At 47.2% G+C, this 16963-nt stretch overlaps 2 protein-coding genes across 4 annotated transcripts in view; both read right to left on the bottom strand.

Moving 5' to 3' along the window:
• The window catches only part of BIN2 (bridging integrator 2), a 39240-nt gene extending 36937 nt beyond the window's left edge, over positions 1 to 2303 (bottom strand). For 2 of the 3 annotated variants that reach the window (XM_053558013.1, XM_053558014.1), the window contains exon 1: positions 1827 to 2301. In XM_053558013.1, coding sequence (XP_053413988.1) covers positions 1827 to 1907 — 81 coding nt within the window. In that variant the 5' untranslated portion in view covers positions 1908 to 2301. Of the gene's footprint in view, positions 1 to 1826 lie in introns of all 3 variants that reach the window. The other variant, XR_008373487.1, reaches the window with a different exon arrangement.
• A 3248-nt stretch (positions 2304 to 5551) lies between these two features.
• CELA1 (chymotrypsin like elastase 1) lies at positions 5552 to 16963 on the bottom strand. Its single transcript, XM_053557995.1, has 8 exons — positions 16855 to 16963; positions 16094 to 16176; positions 14922 to 15022; positions 13317 to 13442; positions 11549 to 11685; positions 9948 to 10093; positions 6463 to 6612; positions 5552 to 5702 (listed from the first exon to the last, which is right to left on the bottom strand). Exons 1-8 carry the CDS (start codon positions 16892 to 16894, stop codon positions 5685 to 5687), a joined length of 801 nt encoding a protein of 266 aa, XP_053413970.1. The 5' UTR covers positions 16895 to 16963; the 3' UTR covers positions 5552 to 5684.

Here is a 16963-nt window from a genome sequence, read left to right as displayed (position 1 = left end):
CTGGCGCCTTAACCACCAAGTTACCGAGCCAGAATCCTTTCTTTTTAATGCAACTTTCTCCTCTTTATCTTGCCCTCAATAACTTTCCAAGACTCAAGAGCTGTGGCTGTAGGCTGACTGAGCTGAGTTCCCACCCCCATCTCAGACCATTCCTATCTCATCCAAGTTTAATGTCTGCCTGCCCAGGTCTAAGACTGGGTTCAAAGTATCTTGTTTTCTGCATTGACCTGGAAGTTTCCTAGGCCAGATTTGCATTTACTTCCCTCTCTCTATCTCCTCAGGGTTCAGGCCAGGAAGAACAGGGTGCTACCTGGGTGGCTAGTTCTCCCCATGGGAAGCATTTGACTCTGAGGTTCCAGGCGACAGAGCAAGACCCTATCTCCAAAAAGAAAAAAGAAAGGAAAGGAAAGGAAAGAAAAAGTATACACAGCCCCTCCCTTTCATTGTTGCCTCTTAAAGTCAGGAACTACATCTACATTCTATCAATTCTCTGTTGATAATCCTACTTGGGCCAGCCAGTTACCCTTAATCTTTCCCAGGGCCCAAACCAGTGCTGCACTTTTAGAAGATAATATGATTATTTCAATTGTTAAGTATGTGCTATTCACCCAAATGCTGCTGCTTCTTTTTTTTTTATTTTAGACAGAGTCTCACTGTAACCCTTTGGTAGAGAGCCATGGTGGCATAGCTCACAGCAACCTCAAACTCTTGGGCTTAAGTGATTCTCTTGCCTCAGCCTCCCAAGTAGCTGGGACTACAGGTGCCAGCCACAACACTGGCTATTTTGTTGTTGTTGTTGTTATTGTCATTGTTGTTTGGTAGGCCTGGGCTGAGTTAGAACCCAACAGCCCCAGGGCATGTGGCCAGTGCCCTAACCACTGAGCAATGGACTCCAAGCCCCAAATGCTTCTATTAACCTTTAGAATACCAGAACTTTATCTTAGGTCTTCTTATCCCTTCCCCTCCACTTATATCCTGGCTTACACGTCATCTCACACCATCTTGCCTATTAGAGTGTTGGTAGGTGCAGAGCAGAGGTTCAACTTACAAGCAAAGAAACAAAAATGTCATTAAAATGCAAACATTGTTCCCACCATCTCTGCAGGCAGGCAAGTTATAGACCAGCAGCCAGCCTAAAGGCTAGCCCTGGGGTAGGGCTACTCAGCATCAACCAAGGACACTATCTAAAGAGAGGTGTCCATCATCCTGGAGCTGCACTCTCCAACCCAAAGGGCCTGGGTACAGGTAGCAGATACCGCCACTGCTCATGTCAGTTTAACATCCAGAGACCAGTCAGGGTTAGTTACTGAGACCATTATGTAGAATTATTCTAGCCTCCAGGGAACTCCCAATTCAAGCAAACTGGCCGTACACATCGCATCACGGCTGGTCACCACCGTCTTTGACTTTGGGGAAATAACCCTCCAATTTCATCGTCCGTAAACTACCATCCTCCTGGATCGCTAGGACAAGACCTGATACGCAGTTGGCCGATGTTAGTTCCTTTCCTTCTCCTTTCCTGGGTGGGCCTGAAGGTTGTTTAAGGGTCTGGGGAGAGACTGTTGTCTCCTCAGCTTCCTCCACCTTTGCCCAAGATCAGGTGGTGGTGTCCGTTCTTTCTCAAATTTGCCAGTTTTCAGGGAAACCCACCCCGCCCCCCGTTTCTCGGGGAGCCCCTTCTCGTCAGCCTCGGCCTCCGGGCCCCCCAGCGCCCCGCACGCCCCCGCCGCCCGCCGGGCCTCGGCCTCCCTCGGCCTCCGCTCCAGTCGGGCCGCGGCTCCTCGCCGGCTGGGCCTGGCGGGCGTCGTCGAGGCCCGGCCGCCTACCTTCTCCTGAGCCCTGCTGAACTTCTTCTGCACCTGCTTGGCGAAGAGGCCGGCAGCGCCGCCCGCCTTGCCCTCGGCCATCCTGCGCGCTCCCCGGGGGCAGCCGCCCTGGCCCGGAGCCCTGTGGTTTCCTAGGGGCCCCTGAGGAGGAAGTGCGGGCTCCCAGCATGCCTCGCAGCGCGGTGGCGGCGGGCGGGCCCGGGCGCCCCTCCGCCTCGGGAGCCCCCCACCGGCCGCCCCGCCGCCCCCGGCCCCACGACGGCCACCCCGAGGCGCCGCCCGGCACCGCCAGCTCGGGGCCACGGCCGAGAGCGGCGGGCGGGGGCCTGGCGGCGACGCCCGGAGCCGGGTCGGCCAGGCTCGCGGAGAGCGGGGCGGGGACCCGGGCCTGCCCTCAGGTGGCGCTCACTCCAGCCGCGACTCCGGAACGTCAGCCCCACTGAACACGGTCTTGGTTTCGGAAAGTGAATTAGCTCTCAGCAGCAGAAAATTAACTGCGACGACCGGGTAGAAAATATGGTGTGTTCCCCTCGGCAAGGGTGTTCATTGTATGAGAAAATGGGTTTCAGCCCTATGGGTATTCATTGCTAGGATGCCAAGTAAAATTGTATTTCTTGGTCTCAGTTGCAGTTTAGCCACTGCCAGAGAGAGGTTGATGACTCTAACCCTGGAACTGGTGGGGACAGAGTGCGGAATGGGGACAGGACTCTTCCAGATCTGGATTTGAAAGGAGGTGGGGCTGGAGGTTCTTAGGAAAGCGGATGATGGTTGAAAAAAGGCTGAGGAGGAGAGTATGGACGCTTATGCTGGAGATAAGGAGCACGTTTTTCTAGTTGGTGTACAGTGTACTAGATAGAGGCAGATGTGAACTCAGACATAGATTGTGCTGCTGAGATTACAACCATTGTTTCTCTAGGGAGAAGGTCTCTAAATAGAAGTTATTCCCTGAAGCGTTGGAGTGGATAGCTGGAAATTAGGACTGTAGGTTTGGAAGAACGATTTACTCAAGCATTTTTTTTTTTTTTTTTTTTTTTTTGAGACAGAGCCTCAAGCTGTTGCCCTGGGTAGAGTGTCCTGGTATCATAGCTCACAGGAACCTCAAACTCCTGGGCTCAAGCGAGTCTCCTATCTCCACCTCCCAAGTAGCTGGGACTACAGGCACCCGCCACAACGCCTGGCTATTTTTTGTTTGCAGCCTTTGTTGTTGTTGGGTGGGCCCAGGCTGGATTCGAACCCGCTAGCTCAGGTGTATGTGGCTGGTGCCTTAGCCACTTGAGCCACAGATGCCAAGCCTACTCAAGCATTTTACAGTGGGGGTGAAATTCCCTTAAGGAGGGAAGAAGGGTCAAAATACACTTGCTAAAGAGTGGAGACGCAAGCTGGAGGCCTGATACAAAATTGAGGGGTCTTTGTCTGCTTATGTTTTTCAGTTCTTTCCCCTAAACACATTACTGCGCTCAAGGTCAACTGTGTGCCAGGTATTGCTGAATGTTGGGAAGCCAAGGATGAATAAAATACAATCTCTGACCTCAAAATGCTTAAAGTCCACCAGTCACAGTGGCTCACACCTATAATCCTAGCACTCAGGGAGGCTGAGGAGGGAGGATCACTTGAACCAGGAGTTGGAGACCAGCCTGAGGAAGAATGAGACCCCTGTCTCTACTAAAAATAGAATAATTATGGTGGTGCCTGTGGCTCAAGGAGTAGGGCGCCAGTCCCATATGCCGGAGGTGGCAGGTTCAAACCCAGCCCTGGCCAAAAACCACACACACACACACACAAAAATTAGAATAATTAGCTAGGTGTTGTGGTAGGCGCCTATAGTCCCAGCTACATGGCAGGAGGATCCCATGAACTCAGGAGTTTGAGGTTGCTGTGAGTTAGGATGACGCCATGGCACTCTAGCCTGGGGAACAGAGTAAGACTCGGTCTCAAAAAAAAAAAAAAAGGAAAGATGCTTGAAGTCTGGAGTTGGAGGTAGGTTGGTAATTAGATGATTATAAAGTAATGTGCTCAATTCATTTGTAGAGATGAGTACAATATTTTTAGGTAATAGGTGAAGAGGGTTTATTCTGTTATGTTAGCTTGGGTGATGGCCTGAAAGCAGCAGAGTGAAGAAAATGGAAGGACTTAACATTGGATGGGGAGAGGTAGGGAGAAGCCCAGAGGATGGCGATACTGCAGGAACACTAAGAGAAGATAGCCGTGATAACAGGTATGTCATTAGCAGAAGGAGGCCAAAGCTTGTGTCACTCATGGGACTACACAGTATCCTTAGCAGTGCAGCCCAGCCTGCACATACAGCCCACCTAAGAAACTCTGTCCAGCGCCAGTATCTTGGGAACTGAACGTTCCCAATCTTGGGATTTGATGGTCACCAAATCACATAGTATTAAAGAAGAAACAACCTTTACAAGTTAACTAGATGAGGAAATTGCATCACAGAAAGGGCTGATGACTTGCCCAAGGTTACCCAGCTCCTCAGTGGTGAAACTGGGATGGGAATACAGATGTCTTGACTCCCGCCCAGCCTCTTATAGTACATGCAGTGTTCTAGAGGCCTCTTGATGTAGCAGCCTACCAATTCCAGGACCTGACTCAGCCAGTTTCTCCTGTTGAAAATGTCCTAGTCCCTCTTATCTGGTTTTACTGACTGGCGTGAGAAGCTGTTTTCCATCCTTTTTTTTTTAATCCTCCCCTGGCCTGCTCTCACCTCACCCTACGATCAGATCCGAGAGGGCTACAAGGCAAGGGGACTCACAGGCAAGAGAAGAGAGGCCCAGGGAGGGGGAGCTGTCTTGGGTGAGGTCTCCGCACCACGGAGATCACCCGGCCCTCGTCAGGGTCAGCTCAGAGCCCTCCATCCTTTTCAACCTTCTCCTTTAAGTTCCTCCTTTGCTTTCTCTCACTCCAGTCTCACATACTGAGCCATGGCCAGGACAGAGCAGAATTATCAGCTTCCCAGTTCTCTGTGGTTTATAGAACTCTGAATCTTGTTGCCTATTTTAATCCCAGCCTAGAAATGCTGATTCACACTTAGCTGTAGGCCCCATATTGTTATCACCTCTTCCTTTCTGTTCTGCCTCTTCCCCTCAACCCTTTCCTTTTTTTGGTTTAGTATCTTCTTTTCTCCTTTGTTTCTTGTTGCTCCCCAGGCTACCGTATGATTTGTTACTTTCTTAGTCTACCAGCATCTGACCTACCTCCTAACCCTACACTCCTATCTCTAGCATATCCTAGTAGTTGCCATCATGGCTATGTTGGGGTGAGCACTTGTTTAGGCACCAAACTGGGAAACAGAAGAAGGAAAAACCTATAATCTATGTGGAAAAGTTTAGGGCACAGTCACTCAGGAAGGTTTTTAAAGCACTCTGTGCCTTTGAATATAGCAAATATGCACAGGGTTGGGGGGGGAGAAGGGCAGATTCAGGGATAGGTAGATCCTAAAATAATCTAAAACATAAAGCCACTCCCACTGGGCCTAGTTTGGGGACTGGTAAAGATAGCAAAGGAAGGGCAGCGCCTGTGGCTCAAGGAGTAGGCCGCTGGCCCCATTACAGGGGCAGGGGTAGGGGTGAGGGGTGTCGGGTTCAAGCCTGGCTCTGCTAAAAAAAAAATAAATAAATAAAAAAGATAGCAAAGGAAGAACCAGCCCACAGATGAGGGGAAGTCCTGTAACTGCATTTCCTCTAGAGGGCTTTATACAAATAGACATAGCACGATAATGTATATTCAGTTTTATTTATTTTTCTATATCTGACTTGTCAGTCTTGTAGAATGTTTTTATCCTTGTTGGTGTCAAGTTCAGTTGCAGACCTAAGAACCATCTTGGGAAGGCCATTTGACTCAGGAAAATGTTCAGTTGGAGGCAATGACCTGAAGGAAAAAAGAGTTATATCCACAGTCAGTAACTTCTGCCCACCTCCTTCCTTATTTTCTCAGGGCTCCCTGTTAAGTATGGCTCTGGGTTTATGGGGAGTTGGGAAGATATGGGGGTAGGGTGGGGAGAAACAAGAAGTCTTAGCTGTGATAGGACACCTCAATGTTATAGGCACATATCAAGGACATAGTATCAAGGACAGACCTTTAAATGACTGTGAGCCAAGATTCATGGCACAAGTCTCCAGAATGTCGAAGGCTGGAGGACACAGTGAAATATGGCTCTTCTAGGACAGTGTAGGCAGTCTTACTTAACTCTCAAGCATTGTTCAAGATGGTAAAACCTCTTTCAAAAGTTAGAGCAGATTCTTATAATGCCCTTAGGAAAGAGCTTGGGGGAGAGCTCTTTGGTGTCCTCTTCCCTTGCCCAGGAGCATGCAAGCCTTCCTGAACTGACTTTTCTCTTGGCTTTGGCTTAGGACAGCACAGATAATGTGCCTGGTACAGATCTGATTTTGCCACCATTTTACCCTATGCAGTAAACAATACAGGGACGTTTGTCTAATGGGTATATGAAGGGGAGAGAATTCAAGATGGCATTATTGAGAAAAGTACACTATGGAGGGAAGGGAAAGGAATAAACACAAGGATGTGGTAAGGAAGGATGGCTTCCCTAGTCCAACTTTCGCTCTGTAACCCAGCCAGTGTTTGGATTTCCAGTAGACCCTATTTCAACCCATAGCTGGAGAAGACTCACATTATTCATCCAAGAGATGTATGCGGAGACCCGGGTGAAGACTGTGGGTTTCCTGGAGACATTACAGCCCTGGCTGGACACAAAGCTGGTCACTCCATGGACAACATACTGGCCATTCACCAAACAATGGAGGGGCCCTCCAGAATCACCCTGCAAGAAGGATTAAAAACTCCAGAACTTTTGCTCTTTGGGCCTTTTGCTTATATTCCACCTACCCCCGTCTCTGCTTGTGAAATCCTGTACCATTTTAAAGGTCCAAGTCAAATCTCTACTTCATATCCTCACAATCAAAATGAATCTCTTTTTCCTTTATAAGCAACCGCAGTACTTCTTCTCTTTTGCTGTACTTATTTCATGTTCTGCTTTGCATTTTGGTTTCATAATTTGTTTTCTACATCTGACACGTATCTATGTACTTCTTAAGACAAGAACTATGTCTTACTATCTTTCCTCTTTACAGTGCTAGCATAGAACTTTGAAGATCTCAAGTTCTACACCTTTTATTGACTTAAATTGAACCTGGGATGGGAGAAGTAGAGTGGTCTAATAATTTCTTTATCCCCAGCATTTAGACCAATGGGTCTAATTAGACCAAGTGTGTAGACTCAGGGTAGATAGTCAACACATCTAGACTAAACTGGAGTGAGGAGGGAAAAAAATGATGTATCGGGTAGTGGTTATGTGCTCAGACTTAGAATTAGAGGAGGCCGAGTTTATAGACTACCACCTTGACTCCCTTCTTATTCAGCTCCGAGAATGCCAGGTCTATAATGTCAGGCATAAAAGGAAAGATATTTCCCTGGAATATATGACCAGTCTAAGAGGAAAAACCTAAAGATACTGACAGTGGAGGTGATCCCTCACCAAATGGCTTCACCAGACCATGCGACAGAAATCCACTATAGATGAACCCCACACACAAGGCTCAGAACTACCAATCAGCATTTTACCACCCACTCTGAAATAAAGGCAAGATGGTCAAGGGTCACCAAACAGCTAAAGAAAGCCTTTAATGTAAACATAAAGGTTAAAACAAAGAGAAAGAAAGCTAAATAAAAAATGAAGGCAACGAAGATTATGCAGGGAGAAAATAAGCAAGAAAACTACGATTAATATTGCATCCAGGAGACAAGAATAGCATACTAAACAGCGTTCAGAGAACAAAAATGGCCTTTGGAAATTATAAATCTTACAGATTTAAAATGAAAGACTGGAGGAATTGTAACATAAAGTGAAACAAAGTATAGAGAAAATAAGAGGACCGGTTTAGGAGGTAAAGATGGGAATAACAGAAATCTTAGGAAGAGAAAACTAAAAATGGAGGGAAGAAAATCATCAGCAAACAAATATTTTCAGTATCAAAAGTCTGGAGTTTCTAGAATAAACAAAACCACCCATTAAGTGTCCCTCACAATGAATGCAAATAGACCCATGTTAAGACCACTAAGGTCAAGAGAAGAAGAAACAGGTGGCTTATAAATTGGTGGAGAGTGTAGGGTTGAATTAGTGATAAGCTGGCTCTGTATTAACCAAATGAAAGAATTATTAACAACAGGGAAAACAAAAGTTATGCAGCAAAGGAAAAGTCATCCTAGAATATTACATGACTTAGTCATGAATAGCATCTCATGTAATCATAATAAACATTGAATGTTGATCTAACCAAAATGATTTTGGGAGGTTGAGATGGGAACTGAAAAAGTTCATGCCTGAGGAGCAGGTATTGTTATATAAAAGGGAAAGGGATCCACGTCTGCCACGACTGAAAAATCAAAGTAGCAATGTAAGTACATCTCTTTAAAGTGTGGAGGTAGATTCCAAAGGAATCAGCTGTGCAGAGCTGCAAGTGGTCCCCTCTCAGGAGGGAGAACTAGAAGAGTGAAAAATGACTATTCATTTCCACTATTGAGCACTATAATTTTATTTGCTATTTTAAGCAATTTCACAGCTATAGCTTCAATCTCATTTCCTGACATTTTGTAATAGTTTGTTTGAGCTTAGGGGTAAGCAAATGTTTTCTGTAAAGGGACAAATAGTACATATTTTAGGTTTTGCAGGTCACATAGTCTCGGTTGCAACCACTCTGTGCTATAGTGCAAAAGTAGCGGTAAACAATGTGCAAATAGGTCACGCCTGTAATCCCAGCACTCGAGGAGGGTGAGGTGGGTGGATTGCTTGAGCTCAGGAGTTCCAGACCAACTTGAGCAAGAGTGAGGCCTCCAAGACCTTATCTCTAAAAATAGTTGGGTACTGGGTGGCGCCTGTGGCTCAGTGAGTAGGGCGTCGGCCCCATATGCCGAGGGTGGCGTGTTCAAACCCAGCACCGGCCAAACTGCAACAACAACAACAAAAAATAGCCGGGTGCTATGGCGGGCACCTGTAGTCCCAGCTACTCGGGAGGCTGAGGTAAGAGAATCGCTTAAGCCCAGGAGCTGGAGGTTGCTGTGAGCTGTGTGATGCCACGGCACTCTACCAAGGGCCATAAAGTGAGACTCTGTCTCTAAAAAAAAAAAAATAGTTGGGTATTGTGGTGAGAGCCTGTAATCCCAGCTACTCAGGAGGCTTGAGGCAAGAGGATCACTTGAGCCCAAGAGTTTGAGGTTGCTGTGAGCTGCGATGAGATGGCACTCTACTGAGGGTGACAAAGTGAGACTCTGTCTCAAAAAACAAAACAAAACAAAAAAACCTTTAAAACAAACCCTAATGTGTAAATAAACAAATGTGGCTGTGTTCCAATAAAATGTTATTTATGAATCCTGAAATTATTTTTTGTGAGTGACAGAATGAGACTGTTTCGGGTGATGCCTGTGGCTTAAGGAGTAGGGCGCCGGTCCCACATGCTGGAGGTGGCAGGTTCAAACCTAGCCCCGGCCAAAAACCAAAAAAAAAAAAAAAAGAATGAGACTTTAAAAAATAAAAAAAAAAATCTGTAGATGGCTCATTGCTGATTGATTATGTTTAAATAGAGGAAGATTCTATTTATTATGTACTTTGTTTTTTAAAGTATTAAATTATTTTGTATGCTTTCTCCTATCATACTCACCTAAACATACTGCCAGAAATACCACTGGGAAAAGGGACGGTGGTGATGGAACTACAAGAAAAGTTGGGATGGATGGGAAGGGGGCTGCCTTATGCACTATTACAACCATGCCTTGATGCCTGGCCCCATTGCTGCCATAAGCAAGTCTAGGTCACAACTGCTAAGAATACAAACACACATAAATATACCAACACACAAACGTAGGGCCATGTACCAGATTTTAAGGTGGAAGCATTGAGCAGGATGAATTTTAGGGTTCCTTTCAACTTTGAGATTCTGTGGGTACATAATCACTAGCACAGAATCATTCTCACTGAGATGCCAGAGTGTAAAGCAGAGTCTGCACATGGATGTGAGAGTAGGTGTGGAACAGGGGGGATGTGAGAGGCAGAGCAGGGAGGAACCTGGAGTGGGGGCTCTGACAGGGCCTGCATGTGTTCACCTGGCATCCGGAGCGAACTCCATCTCCACCAGCACACACCATGGTGTTCTTCACAGTGGAGCCCCAGTAGGAAGAGCTGGAACAGGTGACATAGTCCACGGAAGGCAGGTAAGCCTGCTGCAGGGTCTGGGCCAGCTGTCCATTGGCTGAATAGGACATACAACATTGGAGGTCAGTCCCAGAGGCTTTCAGGGGTGGGAGGAACCTTCTGCACTCACCAGACCGCCAGCTCTGGTGAAGGTGAACACAGGGCAAATTCCTTTCTGCTTATTCTGTGTCAAGGATCCTCCTTCCTTCACTCTTTAGGGTCCCTTTGTTCAGAGTCAGCCTTGCTTAGTGTTCCCAGGCTCCAAACCACTCCTGCTTTTTATTCACTCATAGATAGCTTAGTTAAGTAGTTAGAATGGTCTTATTTATTGATAACTTGTCTGTCTGCTCTGCTTCCTCCTTTCACTGTAAGCCCCAGGAAGTAGGCCTGGGACCGTACATGCTTGTTCCCTTTCTTAAGAGCTTGGTGCAGTTTTCCTTTACCATGTTCTTTAGATTATTTTTTCATATAGATCAAGAAATTGAACCACAATAACATTAAACGAACCAAACGGAGCTGGATTAGAAGCGTCCGTCTCTCAGCTCAGGTTTTCTTAGCAGACTTGCTGCTCATAGCAAAGCCTCACTTCACCTTCAGAAGCCCAAATACTGCCCTGTGGCTGATAGATTTCTGTGTCAGGCTTAATGTTTCTGCCCTTCCTAATGATCTTTCTTCATAGCCCTCCCACCTTTCCATGTTATCTGAATAATATTCCCTACCTGCCATCTTCCAATAATGACCAGAAAAGAGGTGAGGCCTCCTCTTCCCTATAGCTGCCTCTGGCTCATTCACCCCAGCTTGGCCCAGTGCCTGGGTCTATGGAGGTAACATGATGGTGTATAATGACCATCAGAGTGACAGCCAGGGCTGGGCACTGTGGCTCATAATCCCAGCACTTTGGGAGACCGAGGTGGGGTAATTACTTGAGGCCAGGAGTTTGAGGCCAGCCTGAGCAACACAGTGAGTATCTTGCCTCTACAAAAAAATTTTTAATTGGCTGGGCATGCTAGAGCACCCCTATAGTCCCAGCTACATGAGAGGATGAAGCAGGAGGATTATTTAAGCCCAGGACTCCAAGGCTTCAGTGAGGAATGATCATGCCACTTTACTCCAGCCTACGTGACAGAGGAAACTCTATGTCAAAAAAAAAAAAAAAAAGTGAGAGCCAGGATGTCTGGTTACGGCCCCAGTTTTGCACTGACTAGCCATGTGATCGTGATCCTTAGTTTCTTTGGCCTCAGTTTCCTCATATATAAAATGAGGGGCTGGTAGAAAATTCTTGCATCTCTGAAACAATTTTTTTTTTTTTTTTAGTTCTAAGAGTCCTTGGAGCTCTGACTTGACTATTCTACAATCCATTCTTAGCTTGATATATTTTAATGCATAAATTATTTTATCTATGGCTCCTTTGGTTCTTGGTCTCAACACCTAGGACTACAGAAAAATGTGCCCCCAGAAGTCAGCTACCTATTCAAGATTTCCATGGTAGATGCTGCCAATGTAGGTGACTTACTCCTGGTCCTGCCCCAGCCTGTGATGTAGCAGGGACTGTTGTTAGCCAGGATGGTCCCCTCCGGAGGCAGAACACCTAGCTGGACATAGCCATTGAGGGTGACACTCTGGGCCAGGCGCAGCAGGGCGATGTCATAGCTGCAAGAAGAAAGGAAACTGCTCACTCATGGGATCAGCCCTTCCCTCAGGCCAGCCTTTGCTCTGGCTCTTTTTAACCTTTTGCATCCCCATGGAATTGGAAACTAACCTCTTTGAAGAAGGAGGAGCCTAACTTGCTAAGCCTCACACTTGACCCATTACGCAGTTGGGTGGTAAAACATTATCTGTTTAATAGCAGCATCTGCTGGTAGCTTTTTGGTATTGCAGCCTAACTCTGATCACAACCCAAGAAAAGAGAATGGGGAATCTGAAAGGAGCAGAGTCATGCGTGATTTTGGTGTAGACTACTATTTCTTCTTCTTCTTCTTCTTTTTTTTTAATATAGAGTTTCACTCTGTTGCCTTAGGAGTGTTATGGTGTCAGCCTAGCTCGCAGAAATCTCAAACTCCTGGGCTCAAGTGAGCCTCCTGACTAGCTGGGACAATTGGCACCTGATACAATGCCTGTCTAGTTTTTCTATTTGTAGTAGAGATGGGGTGTTGGTCTTACTCAGGCTAGTCTTGAACTCCTGAGCTTAAGGGATGCTAGGATTACAGGTGTGAGTCACCATGCCTGACTGAACTCACCACCATCTTAATGACTTCCTTTCCAAAAATTTATAACTCAGTCTGGAAGTTTTCCCATGTAAGATTCACTTTAAGGGCTGGGAGTGGTGGCTGACATCTGTAATCCTAAGCACTCTGGGAGGCAAAGGTGGGAGTATCACTTGAGGTCAGGAGACTAGCCTGAGCCAGAGTGAGATCTGGTTGCTACTAAAAATAAAAAAACTTAGCTGGGCTTGGTGGTATGTTCCTGTAGTCTCAGCTACCTAGGAGGCTAAGGCAGGAGGATTGCTTGAACCCAGGAATTTGAGGTTGGTGTGAGCTATGACATGCTACTGCATTCCAGCCAGGGCAACAGAGTGAGACTCTGTCTCAAAAAAAGAAAAAGAAAAGAAAGAAAGAAAAAGAAGGAAAGCAAGAAAGATTAACAAATTTACTTTTTCTGGTGAAGTCTGCTTCATAAAGTGAATGATAACAATAAAAACCATAGAGTAAAAATGGGAACATTAAACTCTGCAGAAAAGGACCTTCAGGTAGTCCAATTATGAAAACCAGCCTAAAACCTTTTTTTAAATTTTGAGACAGAGTCTCACTATGTCACCCTCAGTAGAGTGCTGTGGCATCACAGCTCACAGCAACCTCAAACTCTTGGGCTTAAGCGATTCTCTTGCCTCAGCCTCCCAAGTAGCTAGGACTACAGGTGCCTGCCACAACGCCTGGCTAGTTTTTTGTTGCAGTTGTCATTGTTGTTTAACAGGTTCGAACCCTCCTGCCTTGGTGTATGTGGCTGGAGCCCCAAATCTTAAATATCTTCAAAAATTCCCAGGCCCTCCCAAAATGAAATTGTCAAAGTCCTTCTGGATGAAAGAGCCATTTCATTGTTCCCTCCAGGACATAGTGCCCTCTCATTGGCTCAACTGGGATCCTCAGCCAAAGGACAGGCCATGAGCCACGAGCTAGGTTTCAGGCAGCGCAATCCTGCCAGCCCTCAGGGAGAACACGAAGGAAACCCTGCCGCTGGCCATTCAGCTCTCCAGCTCCTTGCCTTGGCCACCGGCCTGCACCTACCCGGCAGCCACGTTGTTGCTGTTCCAGTAGGGATGCACCACGATCCTCTGCACGCTCACGTACTGCTCGGTGCCCTCGTTCTGGCTCAGGTTGTGGTCTCCGACCACCACGCGGAAGGTCATCTGGCTGGAGTGAGAGAAGGAATCCCTGAATGATCCAGAGGGCTCAACCCTTCCCTTTTCCCCCTTAGAGAAAAGTTGGAAAGCCAACTTATGTATTTTCTTTAGAATAGGAACCCATCTTATCTGGCCCAGGCAGAGAAGGAATGGAGGAACCTTGAACATGAGGAAGTAACAAGCTCTCTCATTTCCTAATTTACTAACTTGCGGGATTGAAAAAGAAACTGTCGTCAACTTCATTTTCATAGTTTATTAAGCTGAACATCATAGGCTGAATATCTTGTAACCTGGGAGAGGTGTAGTGAGCGTAAATGAAATAATAGCTCTCAGCCACAGAGGGATTTTGAGGGAAGTACATTCTTCTACACCAGTAGTGTTTTGTTTTGTTTTGAAACAAACAAACAACCTCTCAGCCTCTCACCCTGGGTAGAGTGCCGTGGCATCATCATAGCTCACAGTAGCCTCAATCCTCTTGCCTCAGCCTCCTGAATAGCTGGGACTACAGGTGTGCACCACTATGTCTGGCAAGATTTCTGTTTTTGTGGAGATGGAGTCTCACTCTTGCTCAGGCTGGTCTCAAACTCCTGAGCTCAAGCAATCCACCTGCTTCAGCCTCCCAGAGAGCTAGGATTATAGGCATGAGCCAGTGTGCCTGGCCAAGACAAGTAGTTCTTAAAGCACAGTAGATGGGCAACATTAGTATTACCTGGAATTATGTTAGAAATGCAAATTATCAGGTCTTACCCTAGACCTACCAGATAAGAAACTCTGCTGTGTGAGGCCCAGCAATATGTGCCTTCCAGATGATTCTGTTATACGCTTAAATTTGAGAACTAATGCCCAAGGTAAATATGAAGAAATAGTTACCAGGAAGACGTTGACTAGGCATTTAAATACTTACTCAACCCTCACAATAATTCTACAAGTAGGCATTATTACCTCATTTTATTTTATTTTATTTTATTATTTTTAAGAGACAAAGTCTCATTCTGTTGCCCTTGGTAGAGTGCCATGGCGTCACAGCTCACAGCAACCTCCTCTTGGGCTTAGCCGATACTCTTGCCTCAGTCTCCCAAGTAGCTGGGACTACAGGTGCCCCCCACAACGCCCAGCTATTTTTTTCCTGTTGTTGCAGTCTGGCCGGGGCTGGGTTTGAACCCACCACCCTCTGTATATGGGGCTGGTGCCCTACTCACTGAACCACAGGTGCCACCCTATTACCTCATTTTAAAGAGAGGAGAATGGGGGCATAGAGAAGCTAAGGAAGTTGCCCAACATTACATAGCTAGAAGTTGGTGGAACGAGGTTTGAACCTGAGCCTGCCTGCCTCCAAAATTTGTACTTTTCACCAGGCTGCTTCTCCATAGACACCCAAACACAAATGGGTGGGGCCATGGCCCCTGAGAAGCCAAAGTTGCATATTCATGCAGAAGGGCCAGCCTCTTCCCCACCAAGGCTCAGAAAAGCTGGTCTTTGCTTTCCTCACCTGTCCACACAGTGAGCAGCTGTCATCACCCAGTTCTGTCTAATGAGGGTCCCTCCACAGGTATGATACCAGGAACCTCCTGACAGGTACTGGAGGGAAATCTAGATGGAGAGGAAAGAGAGGAGGGAATAGGCTGGTGTTTCTCAAAAGGTTTTGCCTCAAACCCCTGACATCCCTCAAAACATTCTCCAACTTTCTGGGCTAGAGATGGCAAATAGATGCCAAATGCTGTTGATGGTTTGGTAGTGGCTACCTGGAGTGTGGTATTGAGGCGGGGTGTGTAGATGCCTCTGGGAGTCAGCGGGGAAGAGTCTGCCATCACTGGCTAGTTTGTTGTGTATGTGGATGGGGGTAGTGAAGGTACACACAGGGTATATTTGGCATTCTTTCTCTAGATGTTGCAATGGGCCTGAAACCAAGGTCCTACCTCCATTCTCTCTTGGGCCAAGGAGTTGCCCCATCATCTAAGCCCAAGCAGGTCTCCAGAGCTCCACCTTCAATGTTTTCAAGATGTACCCTGCCCCCCCTTCAAGGAATACTTAGAAATGCCAGTGGAATGGTCATCTTTATCAGCTCATGTCTCTTCCTGTGGCACCCCACATTATGCAACAGCTCTACTCCTGAAAGTTGGGGCTCAGACTTCTGCAAATTGAATTGAACTCTAATGGCAATGGTTCCTCTCAAAGTGTGGATAGCCACCCATTAATTTGCCAGTTTTACACATTTATTTACTTAAATCAGAGCCCAGCTGCCCTGGTAGGAAAGTGGAAACTCTTAGGTAGTCAACAGAGCAACATGCTCTCCTTGGGTGTGTTTGTGTGTGACATACACTGTGTGGGCTAGTGTGTGCATGTGTTTTTCAAGGTTTGTGGAGTCTGAGGTGTGAATCTGGCAGAGTCTTTGGAGTGCTGCACAAGGGGTGCCACCTGGGAGTATGTGCAGGGTGTGTTTGGGTGTAGGCCTTGGAGAGTGTGGTTGATGCTTAAATCCCCTCCTCTAAGCCATTTGCATTTAGAAAACTGCATAAGTCTGGTCCCATGCATCCTTCGAATCCAGAGTTCAAGTTCAGACAGTCGGAGAGCTGCTTGTTAAGACATACACACACAATTCTCTATGCCAGTGCACAGCAATTCCTATTCGGGTGGAATCTGGGGCTGCGAAGGAACACCCACCTGAGAAGGCCAGGAGTTCCTCCGGGCCTCGGTGCCTCCGACTACCCGGGCGTTGGTTTCCGGAAAGTCCTGGGTGCTGTGTCCTTTGTGGGGCAGAAGAAAAGTGAGTGATGACTAAGCGTGGGGTCAGCCAGGGGTGGCGGTGCTTGTGCTTTGAGGAATGTTAGCCTTGTCTGCAAATTCATAGCTCCTCCCTAACAAACCAGGGGCCCAGCTGTGAGTTCTCTGAGCCCCTTTTGAAAGCAGGAGAGGCTGAGTGCCTTCTCCTTCCCCCAGGTGTTCCCAGAACTCTGGCCTGCTATGAAGGACCTATCTCAAATCACCAGGCTAGGGCCCCAGAGGCTCCCTGTGGTCTGGGCCTTACTCAAGATTACTCCTTGGCCTGAAGGGATGTCCCTACAACAGCCCTGGATTCTTCCGTAGGATTCTTGAGGGGGCAGGGACAGCAGAGCACATCCCAGCCAGGCACCAGCTGATTAAGTCCTGCTGTCAATAGGGGTGGTGGGGAAGCCCGGGCTCCCTGGAAGGGGCTTCTCTTGCTTTATGACTCAGGCACCTGCCACCCAGAGGAGCCAGTCACCCATGACCAGTGGCCCTGAGCTGTCCTATCTTGGGCTATAGGAGAGTAAAGTTTTAGCTAGACCTACAGGCAGAGTGTCCCACCATGCGCTGGGATGGGGAACTGCCTGGGTTTATGGAATGCTTTTCGACCTTCTGCTAGAATCCCCCTTGCTACAGAACTCAAGCCGTGATCCACTTACCATAAAGGACCAGGGCCGCGAACGTGAGGAAGCGCAGCATGTTGCCTGTGGAGCAGACCACTGCCCCTTGCCATGTACCAAGCCCTCTTTATACTCCTCTTATCAGCAG

The sequence above is a fragment of the Nycticebus coucang genome, chromosome 12, assembly GCF_027406575.1.
Source record: "Nycticebus coucang isolate mNycCou1 chromosome 12, mNycCou1.pri, whole genome shotgun sequence".
Lineage (NCBI taxonomy): Eukaryota > Metazoa > Chordata > Mammalia > Primates > Lorisidae > Nycticebus > Nycticebus coucang.
Note: the sequence above shows the minus strand (reverse complement) of the source record. Positions and strands in the feature narration are given on the sequence as shown.